Genomic DNA, 23649 nt, shown 5'->3' on the forward strand with positions numbered 1-23649 from the left:
AGACAAAAGTAAGACCGCAGAGGAAAGCATAACCTCTCTAGTAATAGTGCTAATGAGAGACAAATGTAAGACAGCAGAGGAAAGCATAACCTCTCTAGTAATAGTGCTAATGAGAGACGAATGTAAGACAGCAGAGGAAAGCATAACTTCTCTAGTAATAGTGCTAATGAGAGACAAATGTAAGACTGCAGAGGAAAGCAAGACAGCAGAGGAAAGCATAACCTCTCTAGTAATAGTACTAATGAGAGACAAATGTAAGACAGCAGAGGAAAGCATAACTTCTCTAGTAATAGTGCTAATGAGAGACAAATGTAAGACCGCAGAGGAAAGCATAACCGTTATAGGAATAGTGCTAATTGGAGATGGGAGAGGAGAGAAGGGACCCTCTTGTCACTAAATTGAAAGATGAGATTGGCAAATGGAAATTGTTAATTCTAGGGCTATAAGGGAGATTATTGCAACAAAAGCTTTGTTCAGGTTATCTTGAACTAAGAGGAAAAAAAAATTATATTGCGTCAGAGACCTGTTGGAAATGTAGAAATGGTGCTGGAAATTACAAACATGGGTTTTGAAAAACTGAGATTTTATTTCCCGGCGTTAGTGATATACCGAATTAGTTTGGTTCTTGACGAGGATATTTACATCTCGGGAAAGCTTAATCTTTGTAATGATTTCTCCAATATTGAATGACAGAGCTTCCTCATAAAATTATGGCTTGAAAAAGGTAATATGACAATGAAAAAATAGCTTGTCACCTTAGAAAAGGTAACATACACTTACAGGACTAGCTCAGACTGTTCTAAGGGAATTTGTCAGCCAATCCTAAAATATTAAGGATGATTTTATTCTCCAACCTGTTCAGGGATGTGCACATAAAAGGTGGTAGAACTGCACCTATAAAGAAATAAAATATATTTAAGTGGGTATTTTTTCACTAGATATGTGAAGTAGCAGTTTTACTAAGTAGCATTATATACTAAAAGCATGTCAAAGGGTGATTGTATTTTAATTATGTTAAAAAAAATAGAAAAGAAAATGGTATGGTATGCCTATATGCGTTAAGAAACTTTAAATAAACCTTGTGTATTTTGAACCACATTAAAACATTCTGTAACATGTTGGTACAAATGCGTGAAAACTAGGCTGGTAAATTACTTAATTTCATTGCACCAAACAATTGCCTGATATTTCCACCAGCACATGGGTAAATAGTTCCTTCCATTAAAGCACCTGTGGGAACCCCAGTTGCTTTTTTGAGGACACGATCTGCTGTCTGGTTACAAAAGCTCTCAGAATATTGGTATTAGATACTGAATGAAGACAATAAAGGTTTATAATGGGTCTGGTGGCTCGGTGGACTAAAGCATCTACTTCAGGGATTTGTGTTTGACCTAGTAGCCACAGGTTCAAATCCTGACATGTCCACCCAGTCTTTCATCCTTCTGTGGTCGATAAAATGTGTACCATTGAGTAGGGTAACACTAAACATCAGTTTTTCAGCACAAAAACGCCCTTCTGGGTGAATGTGTGCATTAGAAATGCATGTGTTATGTAATAACAAAGCATACAACAATGTGATACAAATATGCAGTGGAGGTCAGGGCTTAAGGGGGAGTTGGTTGGAAGGGGAAACAACGAGTTAAGCATGCCTGGATTCCTCATTGAGGAGGTAGTTCTAAGGCAGGGAGGGTGTAGTCCTCGGGTTAAAGAGGAGAGCGTTCCAACGAAATGGTGCAAGAGTATGAAAAGCAATAGCCAGTTGTGCACCTAGGGGTCTGGTAACACTGAGCTGCGGGGGTTGGAAAGTTTAGAGCAGGAGAGGGTTTGCAGAAGATAGTCCATGACTCTACGTCGACCTCAGCAGAAGGAGTGTATACTGGGCTCTGCTGCTGGCAGAAAGGCAATGAGACTGAAATTGACGGTTGAGGCATCCTGGCATCCAGGAAAGATAAACTTGCAGGAGGCAAAGCTGAGAGAGACTGAAAGGGATTTACTTGCTGTAAAGCCATGTAGGCGCTGTAGCTGCAGTAGTCGTGTTGCAGGTGGAGGAGCACAGACGGATGCCCGTGTTAAGTAGCGCACAAAGAGTGCTGACAGCGGTGGACTGGGCTACTCCTTCAGTGGAGGTCAGAGCAGTAGAGTCTAATAGGGCACTGAAGAAGGGTCAGATGGGGTTCTATGGCTATGCGACGAGGGGAAAAGTCGCATGAAGGTACCTGTTGTATCAAGTTAGTGGACATTCTAAAATGGCAACAAAAATGATAAAAAGGAGGGTTATTTTGGGGGGGAATTCCTGTTTTTCTTTTTAATGTAAGGCATGAGGAATAGTTGGATGGTTTGTCCATACAGTTTCTGATAGCCATAAGTGAATAGGCGATTAATATACGTGGCTTTGTTGTGAAAGAGAGAAGAGAAGGAAATGTTGGTGTCACCAGGAAATGAGTAATAGGACAAGCATTGGCAAAGCTAATAGGACTCGCCTATGCAAGAGCTATTGGCTTTACCAATGTGTTTTAGCCATGTTGTTAACCAGCGTGGTTGCTTTTCAGCATGGCTAAAAGTTAGTGGGGTTCAGTAGAGTGGCATGGAGTGTATTAGAGTGAAATGGAGAAGAGTGGAGTAGAGTGTTGTAAAGGGGAGTGGTAGAGAGTGTTGTGTACTGGAGTGGTATAGTGTGGAGTCGCGTAAAGTGGACTGGTGTAAAGTGCATTGACGTAGAGTGTTGCAGAGTATAATGGCATAAAGTGCAGTGGTATTGAATTCAGGGGTGTACAATGCTGCGTTGTAGAATGCAGTGGCTAGATTAAAGTGTTGCATAGTAGAATGCAGTGATGCAGAGGGCAGGGGCGCAGAAGGCAGTGGCACAGAGTAGAGTGGCGCAGAGTGCAGATCCCTAGAGTGCAGTGACGTAGAGTGGTGCAGAGTGGAGTGGCATAGTGTTGAGTGATGCAGAGGGCAGTCATGCAGAGTAAAATCAAGTGTCAAAGTGCAGTTGCTTAGAGTACAGAGTAGAGTTGAGTGGCAAGGAGTTCAGTGGCATAGAATGGTGCAGAGTAGAGCAAGGTGCTGTAGAGTGCAGTGCATAGAGTTGAGTATCGTACAGTGGAGTAGTACAGAGTAGATTGATGTAGAGTTCAGTGGCAGAGATTGCAGAGTTGCAGAATAGAGTGTCAGAGTTCAGTGGAGTAGAGTGACATAGAGTACAGTGATGCAGAGTAGAGTGCAGTGGCAGAGTGAAACTGTGTAGAGTGTATTGGCAAGGAGTGCAGATGTTAAGAGTAGAGTGGCAAAGAGGGGAATGGCACAGAGGGGAGTAGAGTGGCGTAGAGTAGATTGTTTCAGAGTAGAGTGAAGTGGCATAGAGTGGAGTGGTGCAGGGTAGAGTGCGGTTCCACAGAGTGGCATAGAGTGTAATGGCGTACAGTAAAGTCATGTAGAGTGCAGTGGCATAGAGTGCAGTGATGCAGAGTACATTAGAGTGGCGTACAGTGGATTGGTGTTGAGTGCAGGGGCATAGAGTTGAGGCAAGGTAAGGTATGATGTCCAGCTAGACAGCCTGAAACAAATAAAGCCCGCAAATGGAGAGCAAGAAAATGTGTTACAAACCACAAAGCCAATGGTAAGCAACGGGCAGAATGCATTCCTAGGTCAACTTTCTGAATGTTCCCAAGATGTCTTTAGCAAACCAGATAGCTGTGCTGTGTGGTAGACTGTGGCCTAAAACTGCTCAGGCTTCTTTGCCACAGCCATTACTCACATTATGCCCTTTCTAGAATCACCACAGTTAATCTGCTCATGCCAGTGGCCTTTTGGCCGGAAGTAAAGTGTCACCTAGAAATGCTGTTTAAACCATCATATCATCTGTACCGAGGACAAGCAATGCGCACTGCTACAGATGCATTATTACACTGAGGGACCTTCTGGTCACATCTTGCAGCTAAGGCTCGGAGAAGGAAGAGTTATATCAAGCCAGCCTTACTTTCCTCCCTTCCGGTTACTTACGTACAGTGACTCGCTGGAGCAGATAAATAGGTGGCCGTCGGCTGCAGGTAGAACATGCACATTTAACAGCTCAAAGAAAATCTTGTTCTTCAGCATTGTATCCACTATAGAGGCTCCAGTTAGTGTGAAGTGTGTATCAGTGTCTTGCTATATTAGACACAAAAAACATTATACGGTGGTGACCGTCCCACTGTGATACGTGATGGGCCAACTTTAGAAGCATGTGGAATTATTAAATGGATGTCTTTATGTAATTGCAATATATCCATCATTTCTTAAAAGAATAACACATGTGCACAGTATAATGCTGTGGTGTTTTGCTCACAGTTTCGAATATGTGACAGAACAACTAGGTACTAAACAACTATAGCCTAAACCACTACTGCTAAACAACTGAAAAGTCTGTACAACTAAGTACTGAACAACTACTGTCTGAACAACTATTGTGCCTGAATAACAATTTCCTGAACAACTAATATATATCTATATATATATATATATATTCTAAACAACTAATAAACCATAAAAACCAAAAAGAAAACCTTACCTTAAAATTAGTTGGTCAGGCAATTGTTTTTCAGGCACAATTGTTGTTTAGACAGTAGTTGTTCAGTACTTAGTTGTAGAGACTTTTTAGTTGTTTAGCAGTAATGGTTCAGGGCAGTAGTGGTTTAGACCCAATTGTTCAGGATGTTTCCCACAGTTGGCTACTTAACTGATCACATTATGAGTTGTTTGATGACACGAATGTGGAAATCTAACAGCTGCAGTTTCATATTCTAACGCAACCCACATTATTGTCGGTCCTCTTGGAACACCTCTGCTTCAGTGTGGGTAAATTACTACTTAATGTAATTTATATTCAGTGAAATATATTCATTAGCTGTTCCCAGCTGTTGGCTGCATGTGCAGAACAGCTCATGATGAAAACGGGCCTAGTGATCGGAAATGAAACCCGGCTCACGTTCGAGGCAAATGTCTATTCACAAACATATTCCCTTATGTACTTCCCGATCACATGGTCCCATGATCTAGAACATGAGGCGAATGTCAAACATTGATTAGGGTAATGCGCTCAAATGCTGTGGTCTGACGCGTCCTATGAAGTCAATGAGACTGGAAAGACTGAAGATGAGCGAACTGTGCAAGTACACACGCAAAACCATGGAAGATACAACAATGTAGGGATGAACCTGAACAGAATATGTTGAATTCCAGTTTGTTACGGGTGGCATCAGAACAAGAAAAGCCGCTTTTGTGTGTAATACGAACTGCAAAATAAACAGGACCGCGTACCTCCTATAAGAAATAGTGCTGAATGCTTTTGCCTGATAGTCGCAAAGCAAAGAGGTTCACCTATGCCATTAATGTTTTGAAGTGGCTAGAATATTAGAAAAAAATATTTCTAGTATACGGCGTCGATTGATCTTTACTGGCTGCCAACCTCTGAAACTGTATTATCAACAACAAAAGTTATCAAAACGGGAGGCAATAATGGCGAAATGGACATTGACACCGAATTAACTATGACAAGGGGATGCATTGTATACATGCCTAACGTCATCTTGCGCTGCTGAAAGCAGTCATATGCTGAACTACCCACAAAGTAAAATGCAGATAAACCATGCCCAGAAACAAGAAAAGTCGTAGCGATCGCAAACTGAAAATGTAAACTTTCTTGCTGAATCATACAAATATGGCAGTCTAAGAAGTCAAATACACAATGCCGCCGAAACCCATAGTGAATGTCTATATCACAAGACAAACAGTATGAAGTGTGCCAGAAAAGGGGACTTTGTTATGCGGCTCAGAATACTGGAAACGGTAGTGAAAACAGAAGTTGGCCCTAGTTAATTGTGCCATCACAATTTGCCTAAAGCACTGCAACTACTAAGAAAAAAGTGCAAGTGCTACGGAGGGAGCAGCAGCAGGGGTAGTAGTAGGGTGGAAGAAACCGTACCTCAATCACATCAGGAGTAGTGGACCGGCACAGATTAACTTTAATCAATCTGTGCTTGGTCCCTGCTCCACAAAGATAACTGGAAATTACATTTCGCGTACACTGGCCAGTTAGGAAGCTGGTAAAGAAGAGTGATGTGAAAGCAGCAAATGGTAAGCAATGGGTGGGCTCCAAGTCCTTTTCTGTATACAAGAGTGTCTCGCAAGCAAGGCGCATGTGGTAGCGCATGCACTCGCAGGCTCGGCTTTAAAAAAAAACAATGGAAGAAACAAGGCCACCAAGGGAGGAGGTTTAGAAAGATAAGCGTAACAGGTCCTGGACAAAGTCTTGAGGGAAGGCCCTTGAGAAAGGAGTGTATAAGGGCTGGTATGAGCAACATAAGAGCTTGAAGGAGCGGTTTGACAGTGTTGCATAGAATGCAGAAGAAGGGGACAGCTACTCAACAGAGGATGTTTTAAGACCGATTGTAATGGTTCATGACATACAAAACAATCGATCACAGGTTCTAATGTAAAACTATAAACAAAGCATAAATAGAGGAGGCCTTTATGGAAAACACTGCCCTGAAGAAAGAGCAACTGAAAAAAACAAGTTTTGTTTTTTGCTGCTTTAAAGTTACAGCAGAAATGAAGCATAACAACACTTGTGAAAGTGATCTTCTACAGCCACGGAAGTCATTTTAGGGGTCACCAGGGGTCGCAGCTGGGACCCCTGATTTGCCCTCTGCTACCCCTCTGCTACCACTGCCTTTACGACCCCTGACCCACAGGTGGCAAACTCAGTGCCAGGAATACAGTGGCACCTTGTCCTTGTGGACGTCAGTTGGAGCTCCACACTCTTTGTTTTCTGTAAAAAATGTATTACACTAATAGTGAATAATAATATATTATTGTTATTATTTACTATTAGTGTAAAAAAAATTGAGTATAGTTAGCTGGAATATGTCCTTCCATGGCAACTCAGGTAAGTAAAAATGCTTTTAAATGTATTTTGTGTGCATGATTGCGGGTGAGAGTGTGGTTATGTGACACAGAGTGTTTGTAAGTGTGAATTTGTGTGTATTTGTAAGTATATGTGTGTGAGTGAAAGTGGAGGTCAGAGGGCGTGTGATGTCACATCCGCTACCCCTGGCATTTTGGTGAGTTGACGTCCATCTAAGAAAGTAGCAAAAACGTTAACACATTAAGCTGCGTTTTCTAAAGTTTTCTAAAAAGAAAATTGTTCAGTAATGTCAAACTCATGCAACAATTGGTCAAATATACAAGTCTGCATTAATAAAAATGACCATGAAGCTCAGGTTAACTCCTCAATAGACTGAACTTCAAGTCACAGTGGTTATGAGTTGCAATTGCTCAGGCTCCCCAGGCGATGTTTGTTTACTTCCTTCCTGAATTAAGTCCTGAAGCACTTCAACTGCTCCCAGCAGTTGGTGATAATACCCCTGGAATATGTGACATTACCGGTCGCTACTGTAATTTGGAAAGAAACAACATAAAACCATTACATCCTAGTAGTTTTCAAACTATGCAACAGGGCACGGCATAAATTCCATCAAAGTCCTATAGAAATTAATTACATCTTGGAGGCTGCCCCAGCTACCATTGGGACAGAATTTGTTGTGATCGCTGTAGTAGATGACCATCGGATGGAACTCATTGTAGCAGTGAATGACCTCCCAATAGCCCATCATTCAGCAGTATTCACTGTTTCTAATTCCTATCTCTCATTGACACTGTGGTCAAGGAATTCATCTGGGAACCCTTGTGGCAGTTCGGGCTCCGCTGCACCATGAACAATTCTAATCAAATAGGATGGATTTACCAGGTTCCAGTGAGTCTCAAATTTCATTTAATGTGAGCATTACCCCACATGGAGATGTCTTAAGGTTATATGGTTTCCAACTTTATTATTATTGCCATAATTTACAGCACATCTTTAAATTCCATCGGCATAACTATTCTTTGCCTCAGACATGTGGAGATATTTGGAATAGGGAAAACGCATGCTCCATTCCAATAAATAGAAAAAAATGTTTAAAAAAATCTAGGTTTTTAATGACCAGGTTAAAGGTGCAGAGTTTGCACTGTGCAATCTGTTAAAATTTTTAGGTCGAGTCTAGCAGCATGTCTACTCTGCTCTCTCAATATGCTGTAATCCACTCAGTGGGCTTTAACCACACCCACTCATGCCCATCGCTTTCATTTGTTCCTTGGCCTGCCTTTCAAAATTCCCTTGATTTCGTAGGTAAATATTTTACATTTGTCCTGCCTTGAGGCTGTTATGTTACCGCCTTGGAGACCGACCCTGTTACATGGATTATTGCACGATCAGCCATATACCTTAGTGTGACGCACTACTTTTTTGTTTTGCTTCTCCGCTTTGTGCTCCGTGGCCGTATGTTGTTTCTTCTTCTTCCTTGTTTTTGGGCATGTTGCTGTTCCTATGTGGTGTCTGCTCCCAAAGGCTGTAAGCTGAAGAGGGTGGTTCTTATTTATTTATTTATTTGAAGTTTCATGTAGTGCAAAATCAATCGGACGAGCTCTTTGCATGAATACCACATCCGTACAAGTTTAGCTGTTGAAAAATATACAAACTGTTGCATTTTAAACGAAAAAACACAGAAATCCTCAATGAGGCTCTCCTGGCACAGCAGGAGAGCCGATACTACAATAATTACTGCAATCAGGAAACTCACCCATAATGCTTTGCAGGGCATTTCATTTACAAAACATTTTTGCCCATAACTCAGCCTGTGGTGGTTCTACAACAATGGGACCACCACCAAAACGTTCATCACAAAGCGTTCTTTCTAGGTCATCTCTGGGTCCCCACACTAGGTTGGGGGGCCCCAAAATAATAACCTCTCCCTCCATTCAGGGTCTTTTTCAGCTCTCTCGTGGCTGGAACTTTTGTCTTATAGCTGGGAGTGGTTTGGTAAGGGCCTTGTTTGTAATATTATAACAGTAGGCCTGCTAGGCCTAAAATGTGTAAGGCACTGTGCTCTCTAGGGGCTAAATACATGGTAACACTGCATTACTTTCTGCCATTCTCTTTTCATATGGTTATGCCCTCAAGGGGCTAACTATATGGTTACATGACGATGTTTCTTCCAAATGCTGTTTTTATAGTGGTGTTCTCTCGGGGCTGTTCTGAGCATTACAGTCAAGATACTACAATATTCTTTGAACTCGGAAACTCAACCAATAATGATTTACTGAGCATTCCTTTTACAAAACAGTTTTGCCCATAACTCTCCATCTGGTGGCCCTAGGACAATGGAACCACCATCAAAACGTTCAGCGCACTGCATTCTTTCTGTTTAGCTCATCTCTGGGTCCCCAGATTAGGTTAAGGGGACTCCAAAATAATAACCCCTCCCAACATTCTGTGTCTTTTTAATTTTAAGCTGTCTCATGTCTGGAACTTTTGTTTTACAGCTAGGAGTAGTTTGTGTGTTAAGGGCTTTGTTTGTAATATGTTAGTAAGCCTGAAAGTGTTTAATGTATTATGCCCTCTAGTAGGGACTAGATATATGGTTACACTGCATTACATTCTGCCGTTCTGTTTTCATGTTGTTATGCTCTCTAGGGGCTGACTATATGGTTATATGACCATGTTTCTTACTAATGCTATTTTCATTGGGGTGCTCTCTAGGGGCTGTTCCGAGCATTACAATCAAGATACTACAGTATTCGTGCACTCAGAAACTCACCCCATAACATTCGGCATGATGTGCTCTTCCTGTCTAGGTTAGCTCTGGGTTCCACATTAGGTTGTGGGGTGGGGCAAAATAAAAACCTCTCCCACCATTTAGTATCTTTTTAATATGTTTCAAGACTGGAACTTTTGTTTTACAGCTGAGAATAGTTTGAATTTTAAGGGCCTTGTTTGTAATAATATTCTAGTAGGCCTGCTAGACCTGAACATGTGTAATTCACTACGGCCACTAGGGGCTGAATATATGGTTACACTGCATTGCTTTCTGCCATTCTCTTTTCATGTGGTTATGCCCTCTAGGGACCGACTATGTGGTTACATGACCATGTTTCTTCCAAATGCTATTTTTCTTGTGGCGCCCTTTACGGGCCGTTCTGAGCATTGCAGTCTAAAGTCAAGTGTATGAAGGAATGCACAAACACAAAGTTTATTTCTGATAAATGTTTTTGGGGGTTTACATGATGCTTATATATGTTTTATAATATCTCCTTTTTGCAATTATGACCGTGATTCATGCCATTGTAACATCCTTATTACACTATGACTGTTTGAGCACTCCTGATATGTTTAGGTGATGCTTCAAGGGGGTTACCAGTGTTTGCACAATGTCCGCTATGGTATGTTCCATCTGCCAATGTAATGTACTGCATAGCTAAATACTTATAAAGTCCCAAAGGCAAGACCTATTGGCTATGCCATTGCTTGTTAGAGGTGGGAGCCAGGGCCCCAGTAACATTTAAGGAATGTGAAAGCAATATGAAATGAGAATCAATTAATATTTCCTTTTTAGTTCGCAATCACACGTTATAAATTGTGAAGTTAGGACGACTATGGCTAAAAGCGAACAACAAAACATATCACAAAAACGCTAAGCTCTTCATTGAGCATGGAGGGTAAGACTTTTTAATCTCACTCAAAATGCAGTGTGCAACTGGTTCTGTACTTCTGACTGAAGTCAAAGGGAGTCTAGGCAGAATTGAAAACATGAAAATGAGTTTTCCAGGTAGAAAATTAACTTTTGAAATAATCAACATTGTGAACTTTAATATTTAATTGGAACACTACAAAACAGCAATCCAAGAAGAAATGGGAACCAAAGCAAAATGTTTTTATGTTTGTCATCAGTAATGATAAAGAATGCAAGTCTCATCTCTGTAATGGCTGTTAACATTATTGCAAATCAAGCCACTGCCGCTCTTATTATGTCGTACTCATATTCCTGTTGGATGGGGCTAGGACTGGCCTTAGGACAGTGAGAGTGGTGCAGCTACACTCGGAGCTGACCTGGGGCAGGGGCGCTGACCTCGGGGAGGGGTGGGGTCACTATGTTTAGCAATAACTTATGATTTGAAAACACCTGCTGTAGAGATTCTTTGCTTCCAGCTTTCAGGCAGCAATAACAACTTGAAGATAACTCTTGTTATTAATGTTCCTGCTAGAGAGATAGTTTTGTCTAGTGGCAGATTGACTCGCCATAGCGTAGCGCTGAGGGTTAATATGCCTGCTGCAAAGAACCCATATCATGCAGATCACAAATCTATATTTTATATGGTTAGCTGCGTGGATTGCTGCTTTTGTCACAAATATCATTTTGTTACAGCAGTTCATAAGATACAGCCCTGATATAGAACAGTGACTGTTACAAACTGTTATCAAATAGCTACATGCAAACTGCGTAAAATAGGTTAGGATGTTATTTTTTTCCCCCAGTTTTTCATTATCTATTTCTAATTTTGCTAAAAATGGTTATTTTGGGTAGATCTCAGTGGTGGCTCCTCCATAAGGGCGGAGGAGCGTCACCCCCCCTCCCCCCACCAGCAGCGGAAGCTGCAAACCTTTTCCCCTAAAACTATAATAAACTACGTGGGGCCACGGGGGTGACGAGCAATGAGGGGGAGTGCTCGGCCGTCCAGTTACTGGGCTGGAGAGAGCCTGTACAGGCTCCCAGTCTGCCTGGGAGTTCCCTGACTGGGTGCTCCAAGCCAATCCTGACACTGCTCTGAGCATTTCCCCCCATGCACCCACCCGCTGCCCCTTCGCTTTCCGCCCCACTCGGCGACCCGTGAGCTGCGACTGTTAGATATAGATTCTCATTAGTAAAGACAGCCTTTACCAGTCTTTTAAAACAAATAAAATGTATGTGGGAGAGGGGCTATGGAGAGATGAGGGCACTTTTGCCAGGTGGTAGTGAGGGAGTCTGAGGAGAAGGGCACGGGTAAGTGCCAAAAATGATGTCCCACCGGGCACCACTAACGCTAAAGCCGGCCCTGGATGAGGCTGCAGTTAATCACTTTTTACAGTCCCATGAACGACAGGATATATGCTGATTTGATCTTGGGGTGCCTCAAGAGGCTAGAGTGAAGATCCCTCTAAGATGTGGCGGCCCATTTCCCTGTTCACATTCTCAAATATTGCAAGCTGATGAAACTCATCTGACTTTGAAGCGAAAAGACAAACAGGTCTTCTGCTCCATGCTACGACTGCATTTTAATCTGGGTTCTTGAGAAATATCAAAAGATTTTTATGATCTGAAAAAAGCCAAGATATTAGTGAATTTCTCGTATTCAACAGGCTGCCTTCAATGTTTACATAAGCATTGAAGTATAAATAAAACGTAGAATATGTGCTGCATTGATTAAAGCTCCTTTCATTATTCCATGCGTAAATGTGCGTGGTGTATTTTTGTAACTTTTTATGTGGTTCCACCTATCAGTTGCCTCTCTCTCTCTCTCTCTCTTTTTCATTCCCTCTCTGTCCCACCCCTTCTCTCACTCTTGCTCCGCCTCTTTCCACAGGTCTCAGTAGCCAGTTTTGCAGTTTATGTCTCTCTGGATGTGAACAATGTGTTGGATGCGCAGCGGGCATTTACCTCCATTTCGCTTTTTAATATACTACGGTTCCCTCTCGCCATGCTTCCCATGCTCATTTCCTCCATGGTGCAGGTAAGCACATACCTTATAAACACGGCTCTCTAGTCACTTTCCATCACTGCGCAAATATAGGCAACTCCCACATATGAGTGCGCAGTTTTTCATTGTGCCATTTTGTTCAAGGTCTGTTTGTCATGAGTAAATATCAGATGAGGTGGATCAAAAACTTCAAAATATTTCCAGAAAAGTGTGGATCTCCAGTATATAGAAACTGGGAAAAATACTAAGTGCATTGTCATTTCTTGTGGAATTGCACTACCTTGTCCGGAAAACAATGACTGCATAATGTCTCCTGGGCCGGTTTGGGTGTTGAGAATTCTTCAGCTTCACACATATATTCTGGATCCTGATGCCTTATGGAAGGGTCTGAGGAACTTACAGTGCAGAGATGCCAGTTCCTTTTTCCACAGTGTAATTTGCACCTAGGGGGACAGGAAGTAGTTGTCATTGAAGTGGGCAAAATACATGGTGTGATACCTTCAAAGTTGTAGCATTTTGGTCATTGCCAAGTATTTAATATGCTTTTCCCTCACCTCCAAAGATTTTCTTAAATAAACCAGGTGTCAGTTTTAGATGTGTGGTAATATGCATGAACCACTCACATTTTTGTTTGGTTTCTAGAGGCGGAACATCTTGTTATGTAACAGTATTTTCGATATGAAGAAAAAGAAAAACAATAGCTGTGAAATTTCACAGTAACAGGAATCCTATCCCAGTGAATTTTCTCCACTGGAGACAATCTGCACACATAGGGCCCTATTCTACATTTTGTAAAATATTAAGTAGCACTACAGTACAATCACTCACTTAAGAAAATGCTATATGCGGAGATCTCCACTCTCGCCAGTCATATCTTTTAAGTGTGGAATTCTCTGCAGGTCTATGTTTTAGCAGTTAAATGTGGGTTTGACAAGAGTGACTGGTAAGTAGGAAGGGGTATAGGCAGGGATAAAAAGGGTTTATGGACAGACATTAAACAATAAATATCCACTTACAAAACAGAAAGCTCATTGCAGTTCACTAAAAGCACTTCTTAAATTACTACAGCCAAAACGTTTCTGGCCACTTACATGTACATCCTACCACAGAAAATAATGGAGGTAGGGACTTGAAATAACTCCCCTTAGGAAGTAATGTTAAATAAATACAATGATTTCAGCTTTTAAATTACATTTATTTTTTGTTTAATATTAATAGCTATATATATCATTAATAACGTAATAGTAGATGTAATAATAAAAATATTTTAAAAGTAAAGTTAATTATTTTGTTAAAAATACATAATTTAAATTCTGTGCATCTGTTTTAATAAATGTCAATATTTTTTAAATAAAAATAAATTAATGAGTTGTAACTTTAAAATTTAACTTTAAACGTGGAAATCCTGGTGCGTGAGGCTCCATCAGTGAATGTAGACATGTAAGTTTATACCGAGGAGTACCTTATGACTTGGAAATGGTAAATAACATAAAGTCTTTAGTTATAACCAGGTGGAGTAGTAAATTTACTTGTGAGTGAAACTACGCATGTATATTTATCTTTGTCAGGATGCCTCTCAGAGTTGGAGAAAGCAGCCATACACCAGGGGAGGATATGCAAATTGTTGGTTTCTCCACTGTGTGGTTTGAATCTGCCACACGTTAGACATACACAGGAGTCCTGGGTGTATGCACTTTCTGCTGGATATTTAGAACCTTCTTGTATTATCAGATAGTCTATACCTACATATTTCCTCTTGCCTTGTATGCAAGGAGGAACCCTTAGGTTGTTTACCGGGTTAAAGGTGTTTTGTGCATTGATGAATCTCTGTAACACCAAATCATTCTATAAGAAAGTAAGCTTGCTTGCCGCGCCTCTATATCTGCTTCGGCTTCTTGCTCCTTGATCACACAAACTTCTTAAATTATATATCTTTTTTGCCCGTCTATTTTAGTTAGAGTTCTACTGTCTTCTCAAATCACTTGTGAAGCTGGATTAGGCAGCATTTCTTTAGAAGTACTAACCATATGCTTCACTATAGACAGGTGTGTCTGTCAGTCGATTGGAGAATTACTTGGGAGGTGACAACCTGGAGACATCATCTATTCAACACGATCCTACTATTGGTAGGCTGCTTCTCTTTAAATCCTGCATGTGTACAACATTGTTCCATTTATTACAATGACCTGCTTCTAGGTCTCCTAAACTTTACAAATTTGTAAACCTAATACACTCAAAACCCAAACTCACACAAGGCAATCTAATTACTGAATCATCAGGTGTGAGGTTACAAAAGACAGGATGGATCCAAGTATTTGAAGATAGATATGAACAAGGCAACAGAAAGCTTAGAATGGCCGCATACTACTATAGTACAAAAGTATGAAGCGGGTGCTCTAAACACATAAACATATTGTTGCCAAATATGTGTACTGGAAAAGGGACCTTAACCAGTGAGAAGACTATAAAATAGAAAAATATGCAGGGCACTCCTATTCAGATAGTAAAGATATCTCTAAGTGGTCATGAGAAGTCGATGCAATTATATGTATGTCAAAATCGAACAATTATATACAATTTCTAGAAGAGAGTAAATAAACACATTAGGGGATGCAGTATATATAAACCAAATGTTTACTTTCAATGTGATAATTCAATATTGCTGATAGTTTGAAAAACATTTAACATATAAACTAACAATTACAGACTGGACATCAGTACATATTAGACATACATAAATCAAAAACAAATATTAGAATAATGTCCATGACGAATCCATCCAGACAGGGCCTGTTAGTAACAAAAAAGTTCCGTCCAATCCTAAGATTCAATCATAAGTAGTTCTGTTCATAACCATATTGTTCATTCTGCTCGGAAAAAAACGCCAAATACTCCAGCCGACACATGTTTCGTCCTGTTCTGGACTTTATCAAGGCTCTTGCAGGGATGTATCTTTATGAGCGGATGAGCACAGCGTTTTGGCACACAAGCACAGCGTTAACTGAACAAGTCGCAACGGCAGTTCACGGCTGGACACGTTTGTATTTATTGGTTGTCAGCACTGTGAAAGGCACACCTATATTTGAACAAGTAATTTAAAAAACTGTCGGTTTGGATGAATTTTCTCCGGACGAGTGACTGGTCTAATATGTTATTTGTGCTAAGTGGGACAGGGCAAAATGATATACAACTAAAAGATCACAGTAAGCTAACTAAGATTAGGACATGAAGATACATCCCTGCAAGAGCCTTGATAAAGTCCAGAACAGGACGAAACACTTGTCGGCTGGAGTATTTGGCTGTTTTTTCCAAGCAGAATGAACAATATGGTTATGAACGGAACTACTTATGATTGAATCTTAGGATTGGATGGAACTTTTTTGTTACTAACAGGACTTTTTCTGGATGGATTTGTCATGGACATTATTCTAATATTTGTTTTTGATTTATGTATGTCTAATATGTACTGATGTCCAGTCTGTAATTGTTAGTTTATATGTTAAATGTTTTTCAAACTATCAGCAATATTGAATTATCACATTGAAAGTAAACATGTGGTTTATATATACTGCATCCCCTAATGTGTTTATTTACTCTTTTCTAGAAATTGTATATAATTGTTCGATTTTGACATACACATAATTGCATTGATTTCTCATGACCACTTAGAGATATCTTTACTATCTGAATAGGAGTGCCCCGCATATTTTTCTATTTTATAGATCCAAGTATTTGCCTACCACGGGTTGGTTAAAGGTGGGTAACAGGAGAAACAGGCAGATATTTGTATTTACTTGATTGATGTATTTCTATGAATCATCTGTTCTTCTGCCTCAAAGAGGATTGTGGGAAGACCAACAAGAGACAGGATTGTGGTGGGACCTGGTTCTTGCCAATAGCAACAATATGGTATGTCTACAACACAGTAGCTTAGTAGAGGATTGCTAACAGAACCATAAGTGTTTTTGACAGTACCACATGGTATTACCGCACTAAAGGTGAGGAATGCCTTCAAAATAAAGAATACAAGTAGAGACTTGACCCCACTCCCACTGAGGATGTTATAAATAGGACATATCCGGTTTGGTAGATGTTTGTTATTAAACCTATACCTGAGAGTCAAAGGCAGAAAAAACACCTGGTTATGGAATACCAGACCTGTGTTACAGGCCTCTCATGCTGTATTCAAAAAGTGTAAGTTTGAATACCCCCAAATCTATATTTCCCTGTTCTCTATTTTAAGTATTGTAAAGTGTTAACTGTGCAACTTATAAATCACTAAGAAAATGACATCATAAACACAGCCCCTAGGGTGCATTTCGGTCAGAAACAAACATTGAGGGTCAGGTGTCTTTATAACTATACAGGAGCAATGGAGCGCTATTGAAGACAGCACATTTCAGAAACGTAGGGCTTCAATATTCCAATGTTTCTGTTATAGTTTCTCCCTCTTATACTTATACCATTCTACTCTGTTTGTAGTGTTCCAATAGCTTTATACTCATTTTGTCTTGGGTTGTGCCCTACTGCTCCGGCTTATAAATCCAGTAGAAGGCCTTAAAAACAAATCTGTAAAATTACAGTCTTTAAGCGCAGGATATAATGCTCTAGTATGTGACAGCTCCACATATAAATTCAACTAAATCAAAGATAACATTGATAATCTCATTCACTGCCACCATGGATACCAATCAGTCTGAAAGTCACTTTGTACTGAAGATGAACCCCACTCTAACCAAATCCCATTGCTTGATGTTTTACATCTGTGTGGTCTGGGAATATCAAAGCAAAAATATCAACCTGTCACAATATCATGATCAAACTATCAGGGGACAAAATCATGAAAGGTAGATTAGTTTAGCTTTTCAATACCTAACTTCACATATTCATACCTTGGTGATATATCTATCTTCAAGATACGTAGATGTGAAGTGAAGAATAATAAATCCACACCTCTCTCTCTGCACTTACATCATTGATATTTTGACTCTCGATATTTTGGTCACAATAATGTAGCCCATCAATATTTTGGTTTGGAATTCCCTACCACAGTCTCTTCCACCATGATGCCCAGAAATTAAAGCTGTAGCTTTTATGTGTGATTAAAAACAAGCACCCACTTAGTGCCGGACACATTATGTAATCTTAGAATGTATATGTTTCACCTGTTTTTATATAGAAAATGTTTAATCATTTTACCTACTGATCCGCAGAGATACTTGCTACAAGTCAGGAAGATATCTGGAAAATTCAAAGCAGAATAATTAAGCTGACTAAGCTTGCTGTTTTTACTGCTTTTTGTATTTTTGTTTAAATAATCTAACAATAACCGAACTCACATAGGTCAACACAACAGTCAATTTTAGCCTGCCTTGGTAATCTGAAATGAGAGAGTTTGGAGGGTAGTCTGTGTTAAGTGGACTACATTCCAAATAAAAACAATTTACATAACTCTCAGGCTGTCATTTGAACAAAGTTGCATAGTATTTCGTTTTTATTCTACCAAGATGGTAATGAATGTTTCTATCACATGTTTACCCTAGTATATTGTACATTGTAATGTTAAAGGAGAAGTGCTTAATACCAATACCAAATGTCAAATTGACTTAGTGTTTGGGGGAATATTAAAAAGAAAATAAATATACTATGTCCATAAAACACAGCAGATTAAATGGTTGTTATGTTTCCTACCAGTTGTGGGTTTTACTTTCAAGTTTTTTCTCATTTCTAGAGATTGCCTTCATTCACTGAGGCGTGCAATCAATGCATAATATTGATTGTTTGGTGTTAAATATTCACTGGGTACTCAGATTGAGCCCATTCTCGTGTGGGGATATCTTACTAATAGTGACTATTGTTTGACATTCCTAGGAACCCAATGTCCAAATGTGCAGGACTTGACCACACAAATTATGCCAGAAGTTACTTTGTGGCAAACCCCCCGAGGTGCACAATTTGCACTGGATTTGGTATCTTAATTCCCATTTGTGCCCAACCCAATATTAGTGTTCCTTGAATTGAGGGCTAAATTTCACGTCACTCTAGTAGGTTTGCACAAGAGTGTTGAAAATTGATTTTGTGTCATTCTATATCTGTGCATTTAGGGGTGCCTTGAGAAATGATCTAATGACTTGTTTTACATTATTCTGAGGTTTGTGAGTTTCTTTGCAGATTCAGCCATCCAGTTTTCAGATGCCTCATTTTCTTGGGAACAAGATGGAGCACCAGTTGTCATGGAGTAAGCAGAAGACACAAAAGATATATAAATAAACAATCTTAGTCTCAAATAGTCTCTTACCAGAGAAACATTTGCAAAATGCACATATTTAATTTTGTTCTAAATCAATGAAGAAAAAAGTGCAAACATATGTATATGTGTGTGCTGAGTGTGTGCAATGCATGTTGTAAATGTCTACCTTATGATAACATAAATCGTTAATGAGTAATAAAGAGGGCATATTCACAGGAGTGAATGAGAGTAACCACTTGCAGGCTATGCGCATGATGGTGGAACCATTGAAAGGTGCAAATCCCATGGTGGGTTTGAAAAGAGACACATACGACTTCCACCTGTATCCTCGGATAAAAAAGTTGTCTTGGTTCAACTTGACATAAGGCAAGAATTTAAGATGGGCAAATATGAGGAAAGTAATTCGGTTTAGTTGATACATTTCCTGAAAGTGAGCATCTCACCCAATGACAAATTACAAGGAACAAAAATATGTTTTTTCTTTCCACTTGGGCATGTGCAAGTGCATTTTTTAAGACAAGCAGCAATCCAGTGAATTTGGTGTTGTATTACAATATTGTGGTTGAAATATCAATCTCGGATATACCAAGACCATATTATCAACCCACAAAATATGTAACGGCAGAGTTAATACTAAAGACCTAGTGTTTCCTTGATAATATTTCAGGAATCAATATTATGGCCACAATACATATGTAGATCAAAATTTCATGGCTCAGTATTGCGCCACGCAAGCGTAAATTATGTCTGATGTGCAGATTATGCACTGTATTATTTACTCATGATTTGCAGGGGATTTGTAAAAATGTGTAACAGATTGACATCTATTTGTTCTTCTTTTACATGTCAAACCGAAACACTTTCAATATCACTCCTACATTTGATTATAGTTATTGTTTATTTAAAATAAAGGACAATATTTGTTTAGCACAGGGCGTAGGTTAATCACTACCAGAGTGGGGAGAAGACTGTGACCGGCTGAACCAAGGGATGGAAGAACTGTCATTGCCTTGCACCTGTGCCTGTCCATGCTTCTTGCAGTGTAGTCAGACAGAATTACTTGGAGTATACCCCTTTATAGTAAGGGTACAGATTGAGCATTGATCGAGTGTGTGGGTCTAGTGCCTTTCTGAATGGGCCCATGCGCACCATAGTGTAATGACATATCATACATGCTATCCATTTTAATGTTTTTTGTCTTGGTGGTGCCTATAATTCTCTACAGGCACATAGATGAGAACATCAACAAATGTCAAAAGGCCATAGCCTTTTTTGACCTCTAACTCAATAACTTTTTGACCTCTAACTTCAATAACCTTTTTTGACCTCTAACTCAATAAACCATGGGAGGCTCAAGAGTAATCTAAAAAGAGCAAAGAAAACTATCATAACTCTGAATAATGAATCATTTGTTGGAAATCACCAACACCAATATAAAGCATCCCACATACTGAATGTCCTAATGGATGCTTAACATTATGGACAAACCATGCAACCATAATTGCACAAATAATAGAAATCTGATTCTATTAGTGGGAACAAATACTTGATTCCTCCTAGGTTGTTACAATTAAGACACGTACCATCAAATGTATATGAGCTTATATGCGTTCCCATGCCCCTTTGATATTGGTGCCTACATTTGTACTTATCTCAAGTAAATTCAGAGCAGTAGTTTACCATTTAGTTATGTGTGGAAGAAGTCCATAGTTTGATGGGCTTGGTATGAGGATGTAAGTAGCCACTGATAATAGCATTTGCTATGCTGTAATACTTAGGTGCATGCATCATTGCTGTTCTCTCATTTGCTTTCTCCTGTAGTATCAATCTGGACATCAAACCAGGCAAGCTGGTGGCCGTAGTCGGTGGTGTAGGTTCGGGGAAATCCTCCCTTATTTCAGCAATGCTTGGGGAAATGGACAACATCAAAGGATTTGTTAATATCAAGGTAAGGAAAACTGGCAAAAACCAGAGCAAACCTACTAAATTATGGAAATGTGAGTACATTCAGTTGAGCTTCTTCAAAGCTCAGCTCTCACCAGGGATTATGTGACTAACCTAAAAAAAATGTTTTGATTGGGCAGAAGTTTGTGCTTACACAAAAAATCTTGCTCTCCACGCAGCTGTCATAATTTTGTTTATTTATCATCTTGCCTGTGCCAGCAGCAGAATGACTGCCTATGTTTGCACTTTCAGGGGCACACACATGACTTTGTGATGCTATAAAAGTATCTTAAAGAACTAGATAATTTACTATGTGTTTTCTCTGTCAGCTGCACATATAGGAGGAGGGAAGTCATATACTTTAAACTTCAGAGTGCAGTTCTGTGTTTGACAGCCCAGGTTATGTTTAGGTCTGGTTTGAACGTGCAACTGTCACTTGACCTTATGTGATCAACAAAAAAGAACTTTCAGGGTTTTACTGAGAGAGGGGTTTAAGCTCAACTCATATATTGGTTCACCTGAGTTGAGTACAGGATTTGATTGGGCTCAACTTTCGTGCTTCCATTAAAAATTGTGCCTTTACTAAACTTTTTGGCTTGTGGCAATGTTCATACTCAATAAGAGCAAGACTGAGTTGGTTATGATGGTAAGCCTGTGATCATGGTTATCGGCTTAATCTGTTTGTTATGAAATGTTATGATAAAGACACTAGGTATGTATGATGTATTTATTGCTGAAAACATGTCTTAAAGTCGATAGCAATTTAAGTGAGGATTGTTATTCCTCAATATTAAATCTTACAGCTAGGTATTCGGTTACATAGAATCTCATAGATCACTGTAATAGGCAATGGTTTTGGTGTGGGTCACCCAGTGTGACAAACAGTGGCTATAGAATATTTGTTCTGTGTGAATCCTTGCAAGGCCCTTAAGGAGAGATAATATTTTACTAAGCCAGCTGAAATTTTGTATTCTTTTCTAATTTTATGTCTGTGTCTGAGGGTTGCCTTGTGGAAAAGCTTACGTAGTAGGCCTGAGCTCCTAATGGTGACAAGCTTTTTGCCTGTTTGAGGTACTTGAAACGTTATGTCCTATGCCATAGGTCTGGCATGCCTATGATGAAACATCGTGACAAAGGCATTTGAGCTCTTATTACAAGTGTGGTGGTCTTACCGCCTTCGACCCGGCAGTAAAGACCGCCACATTGCAATTACTGCGGTTTGGCTGAAGCCAAACCGCCACAACATCGCAGCCGGCGGTGAGCTTCTCCCGGCTGGCAGCAGGCCTCAGTCCACTGGTCATGTTAGGAGGCAGCATAGCACCGGGCTTTTTGTGGCAGTCACCCCATTCCTGTTGCCAACACATGCACCCCCACATGTCCAAACACCTCCAAGCACCCCCCACACATCCACACACCTCCATGCACCCCCCACACATCCACACACCTCCATGCACGCACCCCCACTCATCTGTATGCATGCATACACACCCCACTCATCCGCACGCAGACACACACACCCTCCATGCACACATACATACACACACACTCACGCACACCCATTCCGCTACACATACACGCACACACCCATTCTGCTACACATGCATGCACACACCACACACATGCACCTAACAACCTCCCCCTTTCGGACGGTCCACTTACCTGTTTCGGCGAGGTGGTCGCTGGGAGGGGAGCACCGCACTGCCATACAGGACACAGCTGCGGCATTTTATGCATCGTAATGCGGCGTGCGGAGTCCTGTTGGTGTGGCGGTGCTGGCGGTGGAACCGCCTCTCTTCCTCCATTGGCCAGGCAGGCAGGGTCAGATTTCCGCCCATAAACGAACGGAAATCCAAAGCAACTTCAAATATGGCGGTCTTCGGACCGCCACCACGGTCTAGCTTATTAATTTTGAAAAGGAATGTTATAGCCTGTATGCCTTTAACAGTTGGTTGTAATCACCTTGAGCTATAGAGATATATTTTATTACATATAATCTCACAGATTAAAGTAAATAGGCATTAGTTTTGGCATTGGCTACCTACTCCAACACACTCGGAGGGATTTCATGTGATGATTCTTGTTAGGCTCTTTTGAGAGGGAATGCATATGGTTTTGCAAGTTGTATTCTTCTACATATTTTTAATTCTATACCTGCATGCTTGATGGTTGCCAGTTTATGTGCACTTAAATTGGCCAATTTTGGTAAAATGTAAAGGCAGTGTTAAAAGGTAAAGGCTTCCTCGATTCAATAGAAAACATCATGCCAGATTTCATAGGTTTTATCTGTTTATTATGAAACATTATGACAAGGTCAGTAGGCCTGATGTACTTATTGTGAAAACCATGCATTAAAGACAATAGGCTTTAAAGGATGGATTGTTACTACATAGTGCTAAAGCCTGTAGGCAGGTATTTTGCTAAATGGAATTGCACACATATTGTGAAATATTCTCTACAATAATCCATGTTAGAGTCTTTTAGGAGAACCAATGCTGGATCCTGAGCAGCTAAACATTTCTGAAAAGTAGACAAAATTCTGAATTCAGCAAGGGGTCATTTGTGTAGATCCTTCAAGGTTTTCCTACAGAAAGTACAGCTGAAATAAACAAATACTGAAATTGAGTTGAAAAAAACAACCATTTCTGTCCACGTTATCTTCTGTAACCTTTTCCAGCTATGGCAGATTTTTTAAAGCAATATACTGTCACGTCTGCTGGACTCTTCTGGTTGCATGAATATATAGGGCTTGTAGGTTCATCAAAAACACTATGTATCCAAAGCCAATAAATGAGCTGCATCTTGCAATGGGTTTTTATTGTATACCGGGCATACAGCAATTCATTTGGTAAAATATAAAAAGTGAAAAA

General features: G+C 40.1%; 1 protein-coding gene across 1 annotated transcript in view; it reads left to right on the forward strand.

Moving 5' to 3' along the window:
• The window catches only part of ABCC2 (ATP binding cassette subfamily C member 2), a 277757-nt gene that overhangs the window by 131739 nt on the left and 122369 nt on the right, over positions 1-23649 (forward strand). Inside the window, exons 13-16 of the mRNA XM_069239683.1 lie at positions 12475-12621; positions 14630-14714; positions 18760-18826; positions 20660-20786. Coding sequence (XP_069095784.1) covers positions 12475-12621; positions 14630-14714; positions 18760-18826; positions 20660-20786 — 426 coding nt within the window. The remainder of the gene's footprint in view (positions 1-12474; positions 12622-14629; positions 14715-18759; positions 18827-20659; positions 20787-23649) is intronic.

Source organism: Pleurodeles waltl, chromosome 6 (assembly GCF_031143425.1).
Source record: "Pleurodeles waltl isolate 20211129_DDA chromosome 6, aPleWal1.hap1.20221129, whole genome shotgun sequence".
NCBI lineage: Eukaryota > Metazoa > Chordata > Amphibia > Caudata > Salamandridae > Pleurodeles > Pleurodeles waltl.